The sequence below is a fragment of the Falco biarmicus genome, chromosome 8 (assembly GCF_023638135.1).
Source record: "Falco biarmicus isolate bFalBia1 chromosome 8, bFalBia1.pri, whole genome shotgun sequence".
In the NCBI taxonomy this organism is placed as follows: Eukaryota; Metazoa; Chordata; class Aves; order Falconiformes; family Falconidae; genus Falco; species Falco biarmicus.
Window position 1 is genome coordinate 21,961,304 of NC_079295.1, and position 20,203 is coordinate 21,981,506.

The 20,203-nt window shown below is 36.3% G+C and overlaps 1 protein-coding gene across 9 annotated transcripts in view; it reads right to left on the reverse strand.

The window, feature by feature from the left end:
• The window catches only part of MYO3B (myosin IIIB), a 207,597-nt gene that overhangs the window by 67,200 nt on the left and 120,194 nt on the right, over nucleotides 1-20,203 (reverse strand). For 5 of the 9 annotated variants that reach the window (XR_008823672.1, XM_056350236.1, XM_056350234.1 and 2 more), the window contains 4 exons: nucleotides 13,590-13,669; nucleotides 10,523-10,543; nucleotides 9,558-9,635; nucleotides 7,515-7,720 (listed from right to left, as the gene is read on the reverse strand). Coding sequence is in view for 5 of the 9 variants with exons in the window: in XM_056350236.1 (XP_056206211.1) it covers nucleotides 7,515-7,720; nucleotides 9,558-9,635; nucleotides 10,523-10,543; nucleotides 13,590-13,669 (385 nt within the window). In the remaining 4 variants the exon portion in view is untranslated. Of the gene's footprint in view, nucleotides 1-7,514; nucleotides 7,721-9,557; nucleotides 9,636-10,522; nucleotides 10,544-13,589; nucleotides 13,670-20,203 lie in introns of those variants that run through there. The other 4 variants (XM_056350237.1, XR_008823673.1, XR_008823674.1 and 1 more) reach the window with 4 other exon arrangements.

A 20,203-nucleotide genomic window follows, 5' to 3' on the forward strand; every position in this document is an offset into this window, starting at 1 on the left:
TGGATGCAAAATGTTTGAACTAAATTAAGAATGAACGGACCAATCCCTACTTGTAAAGCTACCATGCATTAATTTAGAATGATTTTATGCTATTTAAGTAACTCTACCTGCAAACAATTATGTTAAGTAACAGCAAGAACATGTGCCAGTTAGTTTACAAATTTAAGGTTATTTTAGCACACGTACATTGTTAGATGGTAGCAACTACCAGCTCAGCTCTCATTTATGAAGCACCATGTCTTGTCTTGGTCTTTAAAAGTTACACTTCCACAGATGCTATTCAATTTACATTGTGTTTGAGAGGAACTGGTAGGATGAGCAAACCATTCTCCTAATCAGCAGCATGGGAAAGAGCCATCAGGTGCTCTTTAAAACACAAAGAGAAGAATCTGACCAGCAAACCTCAAAGACAGATTCCTCTGTAGCCATGTAGAGGCAAGAAAATATCCTACCTTATACTGAAGAAAATATGGAGAAGCAGTTAGAACGAATGAAATAGCTCAAGACCTCTTTTTTTTTTTAATCAGGAGAATATGATTTTCAAATATTAGCTCCAGTTAATCTCTAGATATTAGCTCCAGTTGTCACAAGAAAGCAAAAAGAACCACTAAAATAGTCAATAAAGATCAAAGGGGAACAAAATGACATCTGAAGGCAGAAGAACTGGAATCAGTCCTGGACTGGAGACATAAGATACTCACCAACTGGAGGCACTGCCTGCTTTGAATAATGACAGAAGATTATGTATTACTGGTTATTTTTAATCAGTGACTTTCTCAATAACATGATATTGCAAATTCTTTAGCCAAGTCTTTCAAAATATGAACAAATGCCATTTAGTAGGTATGAAGAAACATGGTGCGTTTAAAAGAAAAAAAGTATGTTTCCTCCACCTTATTACTTAACGATGCCAGTTTTCACAAGACAAATGGTATTATGACTTGCACTAATAAACCTCAGATTTGAAATACACATATCACAGAAAATTTGTGACAGATTATATACATATCACAGACAATAGCATGCAATTTCAACAGATACTTGACAGATACATCAGGAAATTGCACTAATATTAAATTGCAATTTGCTTTCAAGGCCAGTTCAGATAGCCACGTTATTTACCCATGTATGTAACCTGGGCTTCTTTCCTTCGGAAGGAAAGAAGGATTCAAGTGAGCAATAAGATCAGTTTTCTGGTTGTTCATACATCTTCTAAAGCATGTTTAGTTGGGAATTTTAAAACCACAAAACAGTTTTTAGATAGCACTGCTGCAATAAAATAGTCAAGGGGGATCACATCATTTTCGATTCTTACTATTCTACCAGTAACATTCTAATTACTGAGAATTTGACTTCTTATTTGTGACAAATTCTGGAATAAAAAGTATTTTTGAGCTATGTAATTTACATGTCCAACTATACTGTTTTGTTTATGAAAAACTTCAATATCTTTCAAATGTACCCTCTCCATTAGCTCTCTTTCATGATCCACAATGTAGTTGCTTTTCTTAATCAGAAAAAAATGCCATAAATAAAACAATGACCATTTTCATATAAAATTCTGTTTTAACAAATATATTTTACAAATTTATCTGTGTTCTAAGAAAGCAAGCCATTCAGAATGACAGTAGCTTTACAAACCATGGGAATAACTTCAGTTTCTGTATTTGTAAACATATTGTCTCTGAATATTTCATAAAAACTTCCTCTAAATTGTGTTTTTCCAAACATTTTGATTGATTTAATGACTGCACAGAAGGCTCCTGTAACTGATTAAACATGCTAGAATGTTAGATTTTCAATAACAGGTCTTCCTGTTCCTTTTCAGTTATGTCATAAAAAATAAGGCAGAAATTACTCTACTCATCAAAAATCAGGCCTAGCAATATGAGACTGGCAATTTCTTTTTGATTATTTCTCCTCCAGACCTGCTTTTGGAATTTGCATTCTGCATAGTAAAAGGTCTCTAGGTAGTGTTCCAAAGCTCAAATCCACATAATTTTTTTAAGCAAACACTTTGTTTTCTGTCTGGTCCCTGTTTTCATGACTGAATGACATAACTACACATGCATGAGTAGTTTGACTTGTGCTCAGGATAACTGTATGTCTGGCAGCACAGCATAAGGTCATCCAATTATTTTACCTAATCTAAAATCTTAGTACAGAAATGGACCACATGGAATATTTTGCAGGAAGGCAAAATGTTTCCCCTTAATGTATCTGGTAAAAACACACAAATATTTTACATGATGAAATGGTAGAGAAGACGTCTGGGAATGCACCCAAAACTTTGGGGCATATGCAACTACAATTGTTCATTTAGATTCACTGGTCTAATTTCATCTCTATCATACTTGTGAAATCTAGTGTACAGAGATCACAGTGACCTCTATTTACTACATTTCACCAAGAGAAGAAGCCAGATATTTAATTTCAGAAAAGTGAGCTAGAAATCCCAGTTGCTTCCAGATGAGATGAAAATTTCACAACTCTACTTTTTTATTTCCATATCTGTGTTTGTTATTCCAGCAGAAAACGCAGTAGACTGGAATACTTCAGTGATCTTCTATGTTAAGACAATACTTTTATTTCTATTTTTAAAAATGAAGTTTATAGTACTTCATGTGTTGTTGCATAAACATACACATATTTGTGCAAAAATACATTATTTTCCTGGGTTATACATTCTGCTTGAAAATTTCCTACATGTGACACATTCATCTACTTGTTTCCTAGAAGTAGTTGACTGATCAATTTCTCAGTAGCAGTGAGACTAAGTAAGAGAAACGTAATTTCAGCAGAACTAATTTCTCAGAGCTGATGAAACTCTGGAATTATGTATTTCTTAACCAGTGGTCCTTATACTGCACTACAGACTATCCCTCACGGACATGAATAGTATTCCAGACAAAATTTACATTAAAATGGGATTAAACAGTACTTAATAGTCATTAGGCATAAACCAATATTTTTTAAAAGTTAAATTTAAGCCCAGATCAACAATTGTAAAGCTAGAACATGCAGATTTAAGGTTAAAAGTTAAAAACATCCAAGTATGCTAAGATATCAAAAACTTCAGAACGATGCTATGCATTAACTACCTGATTATGGCCAAGGCATTTTAGTGTTGGTGGTTTAGATTAGATAAACTGATCGTAAACAAATGGCTCCTTAAAGGGTGAACTGTGGAACTGTTCAATAAATAGCATTCAAACAGCACCATTAACTACTATACCAGTGTCTCTTACTAAAGTTCCCTTCACATTCCAGACTTAAAAGCAGCATCAATTCAACACAATAAACTCAAAAAAGTAATGGTTAACCATTTTTCTCTTTAAAACAAATCTCTGTGGCAAAATATACTGGCCTGAAGTGGAGAATGGATAATGATATGTGAAAAGTATGAGGTGCAAGAGGGCAAAATCCCTTTCTAGCCAGACTCCAAGCAACAGTAGGGAGATTCTCAACATTCCAAAATATGTTTTTACCTTCTCATCCTTGGAGTTGGAAAATTCAAAACCAAACAAACATGTTTTTAGAACTGAAAGAGTCATTAAATAACTTTCAAAAATTTCTAACTTGTATTGGTTGTACCTCAGTATTGGTTGTACCTCATCTCTTTCGGAAGCTTTCACATCTGAATTCATATGACTAATTACATCTGACTCTATATTGACAGTATGAATGAAATAGTGTAAATGTAAATGAAAAAAACATCCCAGATACTCTTGAAATTCAGTAACAGATAACTAACACTTATGCTGTAAATAACCAGATAAACATAGAATCTCAGAAAGGCACATTTGTTCCATTCTGCATATACAATTCATAAGGGGTTAGCAGACTCTTTACTCCTAGGTTTCCTACTCTCTCCATCCTGCAATTGTTTACCAATGTTCTGTGAATGACAAGATTCTAGAAAGTGTATGTGGAAGGTACAGCAGTTTACCATATTTAAAGCATACAGGAACATTATACAGATCTGGTGAAATCTTAAAGTTTCTGAAAAAAATACCAAATATTTCCATGGATAACAGTAACACCAAAATATGGGAGATGATACAGTTTTATTTCCAGAAATCACTTAAGGACTTTGGTACAGTGTAGACTCAATAAATTTGCATTAAAACCTCTAACTCAGTGTTGACTTCTAATTCAGTGCTTCCCCGATTTTGAATAATAAAGAAGTTATCACTACTGAATTTTGGGGGTTAGAAGAAAGCACATACTGAGGTAACAATTTTTACAGGATTTTGCAGTATGTGACCAGCTTTTATTCCTAGCTCCTATGAATGCAGAATGTGAGTCATTAAGGTCAATGTGGCTTTATATGGTCATGACAAATGATTTGGTCACGATATGGTCATGACACAGATTTGCACTGTGAGACTGAAAAAGCAGAACCAACCTCATTGGGTTCACTGTTACGGTAATAGCACTGGTATTGCCATGAGCGTATAACCTGAGTAACATCATCTGGCTACTGTGGAGTAAGTAGTACTTATAGGAAAAATGTATCCTGCATCATAATGCAACACAAAGAACTTTAATGAAGAATGTAAATGGGCAGAGAAGATAAAAGACAGTCATTAAATGAAACTTGTACCAAATTTCTCAACACGTTTCTATGTGCTTATGAGGCACTTCAAGCATGACAGCATTTAGCATCTATAGACTCTGAAGTCCCTTATCTTTCAACCCATGGTACAATACATGCCACATTAGAGAAAAGGTGTATACAGCTGGGGGATATGTGGTGAGGATACACCTACACACCCCATCACATCATGTGAAGCTCGAGGGGCCTGGGCACTTGTATATGGCAAGGAGCATCCCATCCAGTGGGACTTTCAGTGCAGGTCACAGCTAGAAAGCACACCTCAACTGCTGTGCAGCGCATGGTCACTGTGCAGCCCCACAAGCCAGGCACACCTGGCTGCCTGATCAGGTTAATAACCTGTGTCTGAAACCTGGGATTCCAGCCTGAGAGAGGGGCCATGCTGCTTCACAGGAAAAGTAAGACAGACACATGATGGCATGGGGAGCGAGACAAGGCTAATGGAGATGAAGTGCCCAAGACTTGACAGGTCTACAGTGTTTACAGGGGCTGCAGATTACATTTTCCTACTTTAAGTAAAAGAATATGTATATTTACATACATAAAACAGATGGTTGTATGCTTGGCTGAAGAAACATTGTGTGAACGACTTACAATTAAGTCGTCTCCTCACCATCTGTTTATTAACCCAATAAACTACACCTCCAGGTTTGCAACACTGAAATAATCTGTTCTACATGAAAACAGAAGACAGTAAAGAGTAACACTAGACACAGCTTTATCTTTTGTTTACCTCCCACCTGATAAACCCTGAATAGTTCTGTTCCCCTGCCTTTGATTGTTTTGTCCTCATATTTCCTGCTAAGAGTTTACAAAACAGCATTATTGAACAGGCAGATAAGAAGCACACCTATTTGTTTAATAACATCAAGGGAGAAAAAGTGCTGGCTCATCCATTTAGTTGTTCAGTTGCTCAAAAGGATCAAAATACCAATTAACTTGCTGGCTTAGAAAATCTTTGATATCCTCACATTTACTGACATTTTGAAACTCTTGTTCATACTTGCCTAATGTCTTTTTGATTATGAACAAAGAAGTGCCAATCTGTTTAGCATTTGACCTGTTTTCTCAAACATTTTTATGTATTCAACTACTCAGTTCCTAAAAACACTTGACTAGTCATGGCTGTAAGTTGAAGAAAAATGTTTCTTGTTCAATGGATAGTTTTTTAAGCATTGTTCTGTCCCCCCCACACCCCAACAGCAAAAAAAAAAATTTGTTTAAAAATAAAGCACGAACTGAAAAAAGGAGCAAGAACATCCACTCTCTCACCCTCCATTTATATTATGAACTCAGGAAGTGTTGTACACTGTTGGGCAAATTGCTAAATCTCTTTGCCCCCATTTTCCTTGTCATGTTGACTTTCTTTCTTGAAAGAACGACACCAAGTTGGATTGAAAACTTGGGGAGTATCTAACAAGATGTTAAACACAACTTGCCCTTATTTGCAGGAATGGAAAGCTACAGTCAGTGCTGCTATTATTACCATTACTTTTCAAGGTTGTATTCAAAGTCTGTGCAATTTTCAGTGAAAAGAGTCTACTGATAAAAGGCCTAATTTCCTCTCAATTTACACTGATTTCAGTGGAGTTAATCTTAGTTCACTTATGTGTAAATTGGACAGAAGTTAAGGTTAATAATTCTGCCTTTAGCCTCCTCAGGATGTTGCAAAGATGTGTTAGTGGTCACAGAAACTAATCTCTTTGTTAAACTTGCTTCAGAATGGTGTGACCTTCCTAAAATTAGTCATGTAACACAAAAAAATAGTTGAAGGAGATCATGTCTGAAAATTGAATTGCTTTGATGGACAAATGAACACGTTAGTTATCTTTCCTGGGATACATATCTCTAGTATTTTCCTACTACATATTCATTTGGCACACTAATATATTATAAATCAGAAAAATTCATATTTTTTCAGAATGAATTGATTAAGCTATGGTTTATCATTCAACATTTCTCAATGTAATGACCACAGATTTCCAAGCCCAAATGAAGTAAACAACCCCTATCTCTGGTTTTTAGAAAGGCCTGTGAAACTGTTTATATCTCTTTCACAAACATTATCAGCTCCTTCCCTTAGCATCATATGAATGACTTGCTTTCAGTAGATTAATCAACTCTGTATTGTCTAGATGAGCAACCTCCAGTTCAGAAAATATCACTAAATACTTGATTTAGCCATTCACTACTTGTTGCTACTGTTGAGTAGTTGATTGCTTAATGGTACTGCTTCTGCTCCATAACATATAGACTGGAAAACAGTAAATACTACAGAAAAACATACTTTAAATCCAGAGGAAACAATAATGATCATATAAACATATTGTCATCATAAAGACAATAGCATTTCCTGAATCAAATCTACAACTTTTTGAGACTGAGAATAGTGTTAAAGCCAGTCAAAGTAGCCATGACAACGGTTCACTTGAACAGAGATCCGGTTATAATTCGTATCTCCAAGATAAATGACTACAAGGCTGTGAAGCTATTATGAGGAATATTTCTAAATCTGAAGCTTTTATATCAGCTTGTTCTTAAGCGTGTGCACATCCTTCATATGATGGCTGAAGGTCACTGACCTCCCAAATCCTTGTATTATCCAAGTATGATGCATAATTTTCACTAACAAGCAGAGTCAACAGCCTCTACTGAGTGAACCACTGGGACAGGCTTGCTACTAAGTGTTCACTGCTTGTCTCACATTGACTTTTCTGTTAGAGCTCAGATCTCTCTTGTAGTCCTTATCTCTGATAGTGTCTGCTCTCATTAGAGAATCAGACCATACATGTACAGATCAATGTTTGTAGAACTTTCTGTACTTTGCACTTAAAAACTTGGAATATATTTTACTGAATGGAGTTTTAAAACAACAGCCATGCTATAGAAGTCTTACCTTTTCACAAACTCTTCAAAGAGGATACGATGAGAATACCCTTTTTGACGTATTTTTACAGTTTCCAGAATTCCAGTGTATCGTAGCTGCAATAGAACTCTCTCATGAGAAAACATCAGTGCTTCTCGATCATCATTAGGTTTAATGCAGCGGATAAAGTGAGGCTGTCCAACAACCATTTTGGATAAAAGATCCATGAGGGAATACTAGTGAGGGAAATAAAAAAGACACACACCTGACAAAAACTGCAATGCAACTACTTAAGCAGGAGATACATATTTGTAAACAGCATGTAATGGTTGATTATATTTTAATCAGTAATGTTAATCTGCACTGATGTTTTATTAACTTTTAAGCTTTTGGCTAAACCCCAGAACCTATTAAAAGTTTTCAACTGTAAAAAAAATCATTAATCTAGTTCTTATTTCTTTCTTCTTATACCTTTCTCTTCATCTCTTCTTATACCACATTTCTGTAGTTGAAGAAGGCCCATATTAAAAAAAAGAACTGAAAAATGTCCTAACTGTAATTCAACTGTAGGCACATTTGACCAATCAAATATCCCCAACAGAAGAACAAACTTTACTGTGAAACAATCAATCACAGAAATTCACAGGAAATCATGGGGAAAGGGTTGCAAGAAGTCATCAGTTCAGTCCTCTGCCCAAAGAGAACACTAGATGTATCTGTATCATTTCAGGCACACCTCTATTTAATCCATTTTTCAGAATCACTGAGAATATAGACTGCACAATCTCCCTGGACAATCTACTGAAGTGCTACATTATCATGACTACTCATAATGTTCTTAACATCTAACCTAAATCTTCCTGCTAAAATGTAGGCCCATTACTTTTTTTCCTATCCACCCTGGACATGGAAAACAATTTTTTCCATTGCATTTTACACCAAAATGAAAAAACTGTGATCAGATCATATATGTCTGCTTTTCCAATGACCCCTCTGAACACTGATACTTCTTCTCCACCCTCACCTCATTAACCTACTGTACGAGAAGTAGTCTTTGCAAATACAGTATCTCAAAATCATGTACAATTTCAAGTTGACTGGTCACTTTGCTGTAGGCTGCATACATATTATGCTGTCTTTCACACTCACTCCTCCACTCCACTTTTTTTGTTGGTTTTTTTTTAAATTTTATTTTCTTAACAGTTCCTGCACAGCTGATATCTTCATAGTTCTTTGCAAGAGCACTCTAAATCCACACTTGTATTACTACACAAATAAGTCTGAATGTATGTCCTTGTACCCTCCACACTGGGGCAACATCCCAGTATACATCAGCTTCCTCCGTGCCTGTCCTTACACTATTTTGCACAACAAAGAAAACAGGTATTCCTGCCCGGACCCACTCTGGCACAGCAATGTGAACTTCCCCTTTCTGCACAGTACAAGTGCAGCCCAACCACTCAAAACTTTTCCATTCTGCAATGGCTGCAAGAAAAAAACATTAACCAACAGCCTTGGATTGGCATGTGTGTTTCCTGACTCTTAACCTTCCAGTCAATATTCCCAATGTCTTTTCCATACCTGTTTGATTTAAACATACATGCAGAATACGCATTGCCCTAGTCAGGATTAGTACTGATAAAATGGTAATGCATACGATTTACAACAGTACTCCCAAAAGATGGATTGTTTTTACTTATTAGCACAAATGACAAATCTTTATCTTTAAAAGTAGGTATGCCTAAGCTGGTGAAAAAATATGAAGGCTTTAGTAATGAATGACAGCTACTTTATTTACACAAAATCAGTTTTCTGTCCTCAAAGAGGCCTGCTCTAGTCATCCAGCATTTTAGATGGAAATAGTCTGTTATAAATGTACTCCGCAAAATTATAAAAGTGCAAGTATGAGGAAACAAAAAGAAAAAGCAAAAGAAAATTTATGAGTCTACAAAGGTCTCACACAGAGTGAAAGAATTCTCTTATTATTCTCCTTGATCTCACAATCCCACTAATATTTTACACATATCTATTGCTCTTATCATCAAAATGTTGTTTACAATTTAACTTTTGTACCCTAAAATAGGAAGCCATAGTTTGCCGCTTCATGTTAGTTGTTTCCTCAGGGTGTCGCATAACCTCCATTGTGTCAACCTGGAAGACAAAACTCAGCTGTTAGAGCTGTCCCAGGAACACTGCAGACCCACCGCAACTCACCCATAAAAGCTAGGTTCAGGTTTTGTTAGGGTCATTCCTTCAGGCGTGAGTACTTCAGAGTACTTTATCAGAAGTAGGAAGGCCAGGCAGCTGTCAAGATGCAATACCTTATGAACCGATTTCCAAAAAGCGTTCCTCTTATCACCACTACAATGAACTCCAGGCCCAGGAAGTAAATTGAGCTGTCTCATTTTGCTCGTGTATGGAAAAAATGTTGTTGGATAACAAGTGGTAAACAAAGTAGGTAATCTCAGAATGTGTCTTTTCCTTTCAGCTGCTGTGGTTACTATTAATTACTTTAAATTGCCATTTTGATGCCAAGAATTTCAGCAATCTCACTCTGCTGAATTGCCATAGCTTCAAATACCGCCTTTTCAGCATTTCAGATGAGTTATTTTTAGAGGGTATACATGGACAGCAAACATATTGCTCCTTGTATATTTTAGTTATATTGTCAGTACAGCTGTTCTTATCAAAATGAAACCAGAATTTATGAATGAGTATAACCATGGTTACCAATCACAAGCAGATTGTGTTGCTGTATTACAGCTCAACAAAATTAAAGAAAATCAACCAACATCCTGTTTGCATGGAGCATTAGCAACATTTTAGCATTCACTTGCTTTGTGGCAGTTTACCATCTGCTCTGACCAGGTGGCATTTGTATAAACCAGATAATGCTCTTGTCAGCACCTGTGCTACACTTCCTGGACTTTGGTCCACACGATCATTTCCAACACTCACTGACTTAAGACCACTACTCTGAACACTAAAAGTAATTGCTGAAAGATCACAGTTCTCAATAAAGCAAATGTGTCTCTTACCTTCAGGAGGTATTTTGGAGACTGCATGCAAAATATAAAGGAAATGAAAAACTAAGTAGTAATAGATCAAGAAAATGGATTTTGTGTTGGGGAAGAAATCAAAAGAAAACTTGTGAAGACAAAATTCAGAATACAGATGGTGCAAAGGGAGACAGATTTCCATAAGGTTGACCGTAAAAATTTCAGTATATTTTTGTAATCTGTGATGTTCTAGCCCAGAGTGGTGTACATGCATTAGTGCACATCTCAAACTAACATGAGGGGGAAAAAAGGATGCCGTTTGATTTCAGTTTTAAGGATGTTAACAGAAAACTCTGTAGTATATCCTAGGAAAAATGCCTTATCAGCATAGATAGCATCAAAAATCTTAAGATGTCACCTGACAAAGTGAGCATCAATGACCTAACCAGAACAGCAGGCATGTCCATGGAAAAGGATATGGGAATGTTTCAAAGCTATCTTTGCAAAACAATTGCTTTTTAAGAATCGATATCTAAATCTCTAGTAAAGGTCAGGTGGAAGACAAAACCATACCAGTGAATACTGACAGTAAATTCAGAACAACTGGTAATATTTAATTTTACAAGACAGACAATTTAACCATAAAGAATACCAAATAAAGAGCAAAAGCAAATAGTTTGAGGACTGCATTGAAGCCCAAATGCCCATGCATTTGAGCTTGCAAATTGGATTCTTGTCTGTCTAGAAAAGCACGGACTCTTAGTGATACTGTTGTTGGAGGTCCAGCACTCAAGTTCTCTGTCATATCTGGAATATCTGCTGTCCAATAAAGGGCAAGCTTATGCTCTACCTTTTGGGCAGTAGGACACTGCAAGCATCTCTTTTCACAGCTGCTTATTTTCACCAAACCTGTAGAACCTTATGATCTTTGAGACTGCCACTATGTCAAATATGGTTTACTACAACCTGCTGTGTTCAAAAGGATTTTGTTTTGTTTTGTTTTGGGTTTTTGGGGGGGGAAGGGAACCAGCACACAAAAAGACAGATGGTCAGAAACATTCACAGAGGAGATGTAATACACTTTTTCTCAGAAAATCAGGGCAAAACCAGTATCATGAAGTTTTCCATTTTTCCTATGGAAGTGAGTTGTAAATTCAGATCTGTGCAATCTGTAAGGACTAGGATCAATTTCCAAACCTTTTTGACAAGAAACATTTGAAGTTTCCATTAGAAAAATTCTGATAGACCCTGAAACTAGGGAGATTTTCCTGTAAGAATGTTTATAAGTTTGCCTCTGGTTTTACGGTAGGGCAATAATTGCATGTACAAAAGGCAATAGGCTTTATCACTGTTGGCTTGGTAGAAAATGATAGAACATAATAAGAATGTCATGATATAATCTTATGTTTTAAATCACTAGCTAGTCTTTTTAAACTAAAATGAAGAATATTTCAACTGTTAAGTCACATTTTTACATGACAGTAGTAGTGATGTACAATATACGTTTATATGTTTAAAAATGAAGTGGAAAACCTACAAAACACAAACTGTTCTGTCACTAAAATGTATTGCTTATAATAGTTTTGAAACAATATTGAAAGAATGATATATGACATCATGTCACCTTATGAAGTCACTGGAAATTATTACTTTCACATATTGACCACACCTGCTGCTGGCATGGTACAAAATGCTGTAAAACCAAAAAAATACATTGAGAAAAAAAGCTCATAAATTAAACAATAAATGAAAATTTCCAGACTTCCAAACAAAATTATGATGTTTGGATTTTTTAATAAATTGTAATTAGCAATTTAAAATCCTTTTCCCCAAAGTTGTTATGATTATACGAAGTTTTCTGAAATTATAATAAAGACTTTTTTTCAGCTAAAACCCATTTCAATTAAAATTTTCTGAATAGTACTGCACTTAGGCATGTTTTTTAGCTCCTGCTTTAAAAATTTGAGGGGTAAATAAAAACCACTTAAACACTACTTAGTAACTGATTGTGTTTATTAAAAGAGAATTGCTGTATTCCATTCCAGCTGTATCAAAATGCGTGCTTAGAAAGCTTACGTGGAATATAGCTGGATATGGAAGACAATGTGTGTATAACACAAGAAAACTGGAAAGGCCATTATTTGTCCTTCAGCACTGGAAGTGTTTATACCAGAGAGGAAATACATCTTTGAAATCCACACCTGTATTTGCAAGTATAGTGAAGGATATAGATGGTTGGGTGACATGAATTACTTTATCAGCATCTGAGCATGAGCTTCTAATAACAAGAAAGAATGAAAATAAATAGAAAACACATAACAAAATTCTGTAGACTTTTGAACAGTTGCTGTTACATTTGTTTTTAATAATTATTATTGCTTGCTTTGGAGGCAACTCCCCGCCCCCCCCCCCCTTTAAGTAAACTAATTCTAACAGTACTACTTAGGAATCAGGTACATGCTATCACCTTGAGGCACAAGAGTTTTCCTCACAAATTCAGTGTACTCAGTTGGCAATACATCCTATTAACTGCCATAAAATTATCCCATTCCTTTGCAATTAATGCCACATACTTTTATGGCAAAATTCAGCAGCATTTAAATTACAGTTCTTTTTAAAGCAGAGTGGTTTTGCCAAGTTGTTCTTTTCTGGTCATCTATCAGTCACAAACATCTCCTGGTTTTTCACTTGCAAGTTGAACAAAAAAGGACTGCATTTTTAAAAAATTTTGTCTTTCGTACTGTTAAATACACTATTCAAATTTTACCTAATTAGATCTCTTTCTAGGGCCAAAATTACCAGAGGAAAACTTTGACCCCATTGAAATAAAGAGGAATATTGTGATCAATATCAATGTAACTGAGATTTCACTTCGAAAGTTTAAAGATTATCAGTAGTAAATTGATTCTTCACTGGACTCTGCAATAGAGTCTTTAATAAAACTGGAAATGTTGCTACCAGCTGAGGTGCATGTTTTCTGATATTAAGGCAGACTTTCATTTGTTGAGAACCTCACTATATACCTACACCAGCTATGCATCGTGTCCATAGTCTCACTGTAATATTTTATGAACAATTGCCTGTCTTCAAAGGGAACACTACTAACCTTGATACGACCAGCACTTAGCTGTGGAGGCAAAGACCTAGATGCTGCTGTCACTCTGGCTCTTGCTTGTGCCAAATTACCTGTTCGAACAGAAAGAAATACATACTGAAAAGACTGTTCAAGAAGCTTAGCAGGGAAAAATTTGTATGGTGGGAAATCAGTTTGTATAGTAGTACTAAAAATAGTAGACACCACCACACTTCTTCCACACCCCAGTCATTACCAATTGTGCCTGCAGAGCATTCAGCACAGGCATAACAGAGCGCAGTGTTGATTTAAAAGGGAGGAAAAAGTCAGTGATAAGGTGGTATGTCACTGACCTTAGCTACTGAGCTGATGAAAACAAGGACAGCACAAAGGCATACAGCTCAATCGCTAGTAATCAATTTCTCTGTGACTCATTGAGAGATTTGAAAGAGAAAAAGACAGCAGAAACAGTCTTGTTTCTATGAAATCCTGTGGATCCTGAAGTGTTTAGACAGCATTTTAAGCTCACAAACTAATTTAAGAGATGAGAAAATGATAAGACGGTATCTTTTTTTGACCTTTTGACATACAGGCCTGTTAATCCCCAATCTTATTGTCCCTTGGGGTTTTTAAAGACTGACTCAATTCCTCAGGCAAAAACATATTGTGGTGTCAACTGAAAGACCAGTGCCTTTTTTTAAATGTACAGTATGACGTGTCCTAAACTTTTTCCTCTGTACTTGCAGAAAGCCAAAGTCATCACAAAATAGCTTTTCAAAATAAAGGCTCAGAGAAGAGAGAGGAAGTGATACAGGACCGTGCATATGCAAGACACTCTGTATATTTCAAAGTTTTAGCAAGTCTAGCACAAGATGTCCAAATGTTTTCTCTGGCTATATCTTCAGAGGCTAAACTGTGATTAATAGCATTGAAAGAACCCTTTGAAGCAGGATTGGTGACATCAAAGCCCTAATCCATGGGTGGCAGGATTTTTATAATGAGTGGGAAGCATTTTAACACATTTCAAAGGATTTACAGCATGAATAAACAATAGGCCTCTGCAGATGTACCACACACCTTTCAGAACCAGAACACATAAATAAGTGTCCATTTTAATTTAAATGTAAATAAAGTGTTAACACTTCTTTCAGATGCTAAGTGCCTTGTTTGCATCAACCCCAGTGTTTAGCCCTTTGCTTTACGGAAAGGCAGTAACTCTAAACAGTCTTCAGAGTTTTCCTAAACTATATATTGCATAACTGTTAGGGAGGCTGGATGGGAAAAACAAAACCCAAGAACACTTAATCGCTGGTAATTATTCCATAAAGGAGCAGAGCAAACCCAGTGTCCACGTAACACCGAAAGGAACTTTTTCTCTTACTTTCCTCCGACAAGAAAAATACCAATCCCCTGAAAACAATCTGGGGGCCAGCACTCAACCACACCAGTGATGTTCTTTGGAGCGGTTCAAACATTCTGTATTCATTTTAAAGAGTATTTCTCTTTTAAGCTGCTGACATTAGGATTGATACAATGCTGCAAAACTGGCACTTCCTTTCCAGATCTAACAGAGTATGCTACCTGACAGTCTAAACCACAGTGCAGAACGCAAGGTATGTCCACATTTTTGGAAACTGCTTTAGGCTATACTGTATAGGATAATGAGAACTGCAACTCTGTTTTGAAAATCTTGCGTATCTATATACACACATGGTACATATGGTATATACATTTATGTCTCTAAGTTTAATAGCAATTACGTCAATGAGCAAGTAGTTGGTGAATTTATTTTTCTCTTAGCTGTAATTCTGATATTTTTGTATGTTAGAAATTAGTTTTCGGTGCCTTTTTTGGCCAAAGTAGACAGCCTTGGAAAGGTTGTTTTTGGCTAGGCTTCATATTAGCAAGTCTAAAGCTTGAAAACCTTGCACTAGAGAACTGATGACACAACATGGGATAAAAGAGGGTTGTTGGGAGATGCAGCAAATTTGAAGCAAATTGTTTAAAATTAATAAAATTTTGCTGCATTTTAAAACAACTTGTAAAAAGGCTAATGACCAAATAAAATTTAGAATGATAAGACAGTTGGTCAAGGTTCACCACACTCACCACTGTCATCAGGTTTCTAAGGTTCATAATTAATAACCCTGAGCTCTCCCTTAGTTCCTCATGCAAAACTAGAACTAAACTTAACTTTTCTGATCTAGCACACCAAGCAAACAAATAAACCTTTTTATTAATCAAAAATCTTTAATGACTTTGCAAACAAAAAAAACCCTGAAGTGGTCAGTTCCTACTTAAAAAAAAGAAAGAATTAGCATGGTGTTTATCATCAGTAAACATTTGGTACCTGTCCCTACATTCGATTTTCATTTACAAGGTTGTTTATTACTTTACACACCAAAAATAATTAAATGTTATTCTACTTTGAGAAGAACATCAATATTTGAAGAACAAACGTTTTTAGATAGTAACATAGCCAGTTAAAACTGCCATGGGTTCCCTGAGAGGTTAAACTGGTTAAAGGTTAAAAGACTACACTGTGCCTTTTAGAAGTCTAGCTTCACACCTATTATATGGTCAACACTTTAGAGAAAATACAAATGACATCCATGTAGACTTAAAGAAAATACAACCTATATTAAATCCAACTTCATAAAATGGACCAATTAAACAATTTAAAACCCTTGACAAAAAATACATTTTTTAAAAAAAGGCATTCACGAGGGAGGGGAGAAAAGTTAATGGTTAAAATTAGGATTATTAATCTTTTAACCATGCACATGTTTAATTTTATTCAAATGCATTTCCTTTTAAGTTCAACAGGACTGCTCATCTGAAAAATTAAGGCTCCTACCTATGCGTCTGCTGGATCAGAGACTAAGGTCTCTGGGATTCATTTGTGTCAGTGGGGGAGTCAGTCAGCCCCAATGTTTCTCTTTTTCCCCCCCTATTCAATGAAGTTAGGAATGTCATTAATGCTTGGAGACGTTTCAGTCACTGAAGTTTGTGAAATGCTCTGAGAACTTCCAACAGAAAGAGAAGTACAGCACAAAAATCTATGCACTCACTGGCTACGCTCACTGTGCCAGTGCTCAGCAAAAATGCTTTTGTCTTAAAGCTGTACAGGAGATCTCACATCTCTGCAAACATTCTTCACTGATGCCTCATTTCAGCTAGGTGAGTAAGACCATACTGTCAAAGTACTGTATCTCTTCTATTATGCAAAGCCAAGCTGGAGAAGTTTTGAAAGTATTTCAAGCATTTACACAGCACAGAAAGAAGAAATGGGTTTTCTTTTTTCAGGTTGGACTTCAGAAGTGCTTTCTAGATCTCAGAAAGACTAGTCAGCATTTCCGGCTTCTCACTTGCATCCCTGGTACTTCCTGTATGATCTGGCTGAATTAATGATTTGCCCAGCTATTGACTTTCCATGCTAATTAGGAAAAGTACACTCTCTGGCTGGATGTTCTGATGTTATTTAAGGTTTGGCAGTGCTTCACGATTCTTAGGTGATGGGTTCTATAAGTAGTAACAGTAGTAACAAGTAAATATTGGTAATATTAGCACTGTATTTATAACCTCAGTTTGGTTATGCTTGCAATAGATCACTCCTCCCAAAGTAAGAACATGCCAGGTAAGAATTACATCAAGCTTTGATACAACATTTAGTTTGCGAAGTGCAAATGACTTAGAGAGAAAAAGCCTAATGACAATGTCACCTTACTATACAGCTGTAGCAGGGATATTACTATCATATAGAGGGCACAGTACAAGCTCTTTCCTTGTCCTCATATGTTTTATTAATTTCTTTCATGCTTCTGGTTCAGATAGAGAGGGGTTACTTGAAACACCATGTAGATACAGTATAATATGGTCAGAAATGCGACAATGCATTCAGATTTCATTGACACAACTTCTAATTACAGCTAAGCACTTGCACTCCAGAAGAGGTACAGAGTCAGACAATGTCTTTGACATACACAGATTCTTCTCTGTCTTTCCTTTCAGTATATTTTATCTAGCCTAAGGAAGTCAACTGCTTATCTCCATAATGCATTTTCGTCTTCTGCTACTGTAAGACTAAGCTTCTCTTAGCTCGACTATAAATGAATACATGTACTTTTTTACTGGGTACTAATTTGAATCTGGTCACTGACTATCAAAACTCTATTCTTTTGGGTCACTGAAGTCATTTAAGCTAATCTTGTATAATAAAAAGCCACAAATCCAATTTTCTCATATACAACACATTCTACATAAGAATATATTTACAAAAATACTGTCTGTAGAATGCAACTATCAATATAGACACATTTCCACTGCTGCTTATTCTGAACAGACAATAATTTCCTATTCAGAATAAGTAAATAAAAAAAAATGAGAAATAGTATTTCCAAAATCAGATCCATATTACAAAACAGAATCTGATAACCACAAAAGCCTTAGTAACAGTGAGGCCCACCTGGGAATAACCTAATTATGAGTAATTGTTTCAGAATCAAAAAAGATGCACTTTTTGCCCCAGATCATTTGAAATGAAAAATCCATGCCATAGTGAAGTGACAAATTCTGTTCCTGATCCTCAATTAGACTAAAGGTTTCTTCAGTCTTATTAGCATGAAGTGGACGCAGATCATATTTACAAATACTTAAAAGCTTTACATTGCTAGACTGTGACTGGAGAACCTGAGTGTAAATTCAGTGCTGCTATGCTTTCTACTGCACACATTGCAGCAATTCAGTGGTCACTTTCCACATTAGTAAGGCACACACTGGCAAATACACACTATGATGCTCACAGCAACAATTAAACTTTGCTTATAAGCATCATTGTGGCTGTGTTTAAATACTGTTTTAACACAGTAGGTTAGTAGACTTCTTGTAGAATGCAAGGGAAGAAAGACACTGACAGCTGCTGAGATGAAATGAAGGCCAAACTGCCTACTATATTCTCAGATATGTAAATGTATGATCTCAGTAAGAAAGGTCTTATTTTTTACCCTTACCTAGTAAAGAACAGATTATGGTGTATAGAAAGTTAGTGGTAGTGCCCAAGATATTTTAAAAACACCACCTTGACTATTAATGGCTACTTCAGGCAACGTGCCCGATTTTCCAGCTAAATTCAACCAGACATGTAGCCATCTACTCAATTGGGAGCGTGTTCACTGAAATGCAGATATTTCCTGAAATATCACAGGCACATATGTGATCAGAGGATACACAAGCAAACCTTACGTGATTCTCAGAACATCATAGTCCCATGACGTAACCAAAGTTACAGACAGCAGGCAAAGCATATATGCTATAGCCTGATCCTGTTGACAGACAGGTTACCAGGCTCAGGACAAGGGAGGGTCACATGGTTCTGGAAAAGAGGGCAGCAGAGGGGGAGTGGATTGCCTGCTGGACAAACTATCTGTCCACAGCCCAGTGGGCATAGGTTGGGAAGCATTAGTCCAAACACAGAACTAATGATAGGAGTAGCACACTAAGTACAGCTGAGAGCTAACTATCTGCATCTAGAGAAAAATGAAAAAAATGAAAAACTGTTTGTAAAAAGCAATTAGAACTTACAGTACAAAAAATGCTGGAGTTTTCTACTGTTTGATGCCCAGCATTTTCTTTAGTCGGGTCTGTAGCCTGACTAGCTGGAGACTTGACTAACTTGCTGGAGACTGACTGACAGGCTAGCTGCAGCCTGATCTGGACAGTCTCCCAGCTGCTGAATTACAGAACGAAGTGGCTCAGGTTTTTATGATTTATACATTGTCAGAAGACACAGGACTTTCTTTCAGACACAGTTCTTAGCAACTTCCATCCACATCTTTGGTAGTGTACAATTTGATGCTGTTTTATGTAATCACCTCGGGGCAACAAACCTTGTAATCTCTGGGGACCAGCAGACACTACAGAATGCTGCAGTCTTTGCTGTCAGCAAAGTACCTCACCATCGACACGAGGTTTTCTACTGCCCCAGCAGATTGCCCTGGTTCCTGTACCACATCTGTAACTCAGATTAGAAGAAAACTACAGAGGTGTATTTTCTGTGAAGACTTCATTGTTGAGGCATTCTCCATTCATTTTCAGTAGCCAGAATCTCTTTATTCTAATTACTTCTATTCAGGAGAGACAAGAAGTTTATTTATTCTTCCAGAGTTATGTGGAAGAATACTTCTAACAATTGAAAGCATGGTTACCACACATGCTAATTCAGCTCTGGCCTCCTTCATTGTTTTATGTAATTGACATCCTTTCTCGTGCATGTTATGTAAGATATTCTCCCCCTGCAACGATATATGCTTTATCTAGAAAAATAAAATTTGATTATGAAGAACAGGGTAGTTATTCTCGGTATTTTATCTATGCACCCACACCAACATGAAACAACAGCAAGCATTCTGGTAGCTTACACCTTAGCACCTTGTCTCTGACAATCTCAGGACTGTCCTCAAACACTAATTAAGCTTCACCATATTCAGTTTAACCTGAGGCCAAAAAAATTTTCTACCAGAACAGTGAACAAACAGGAAACCCGGAAGAAGCCAAGAATTGTGATTTCCAGTCCACTGTTTCTATTTCCAGAGTATGTTCCCTCTTTATACAACGTATAAAATATTTTATGGTATATATTTCATCACTTA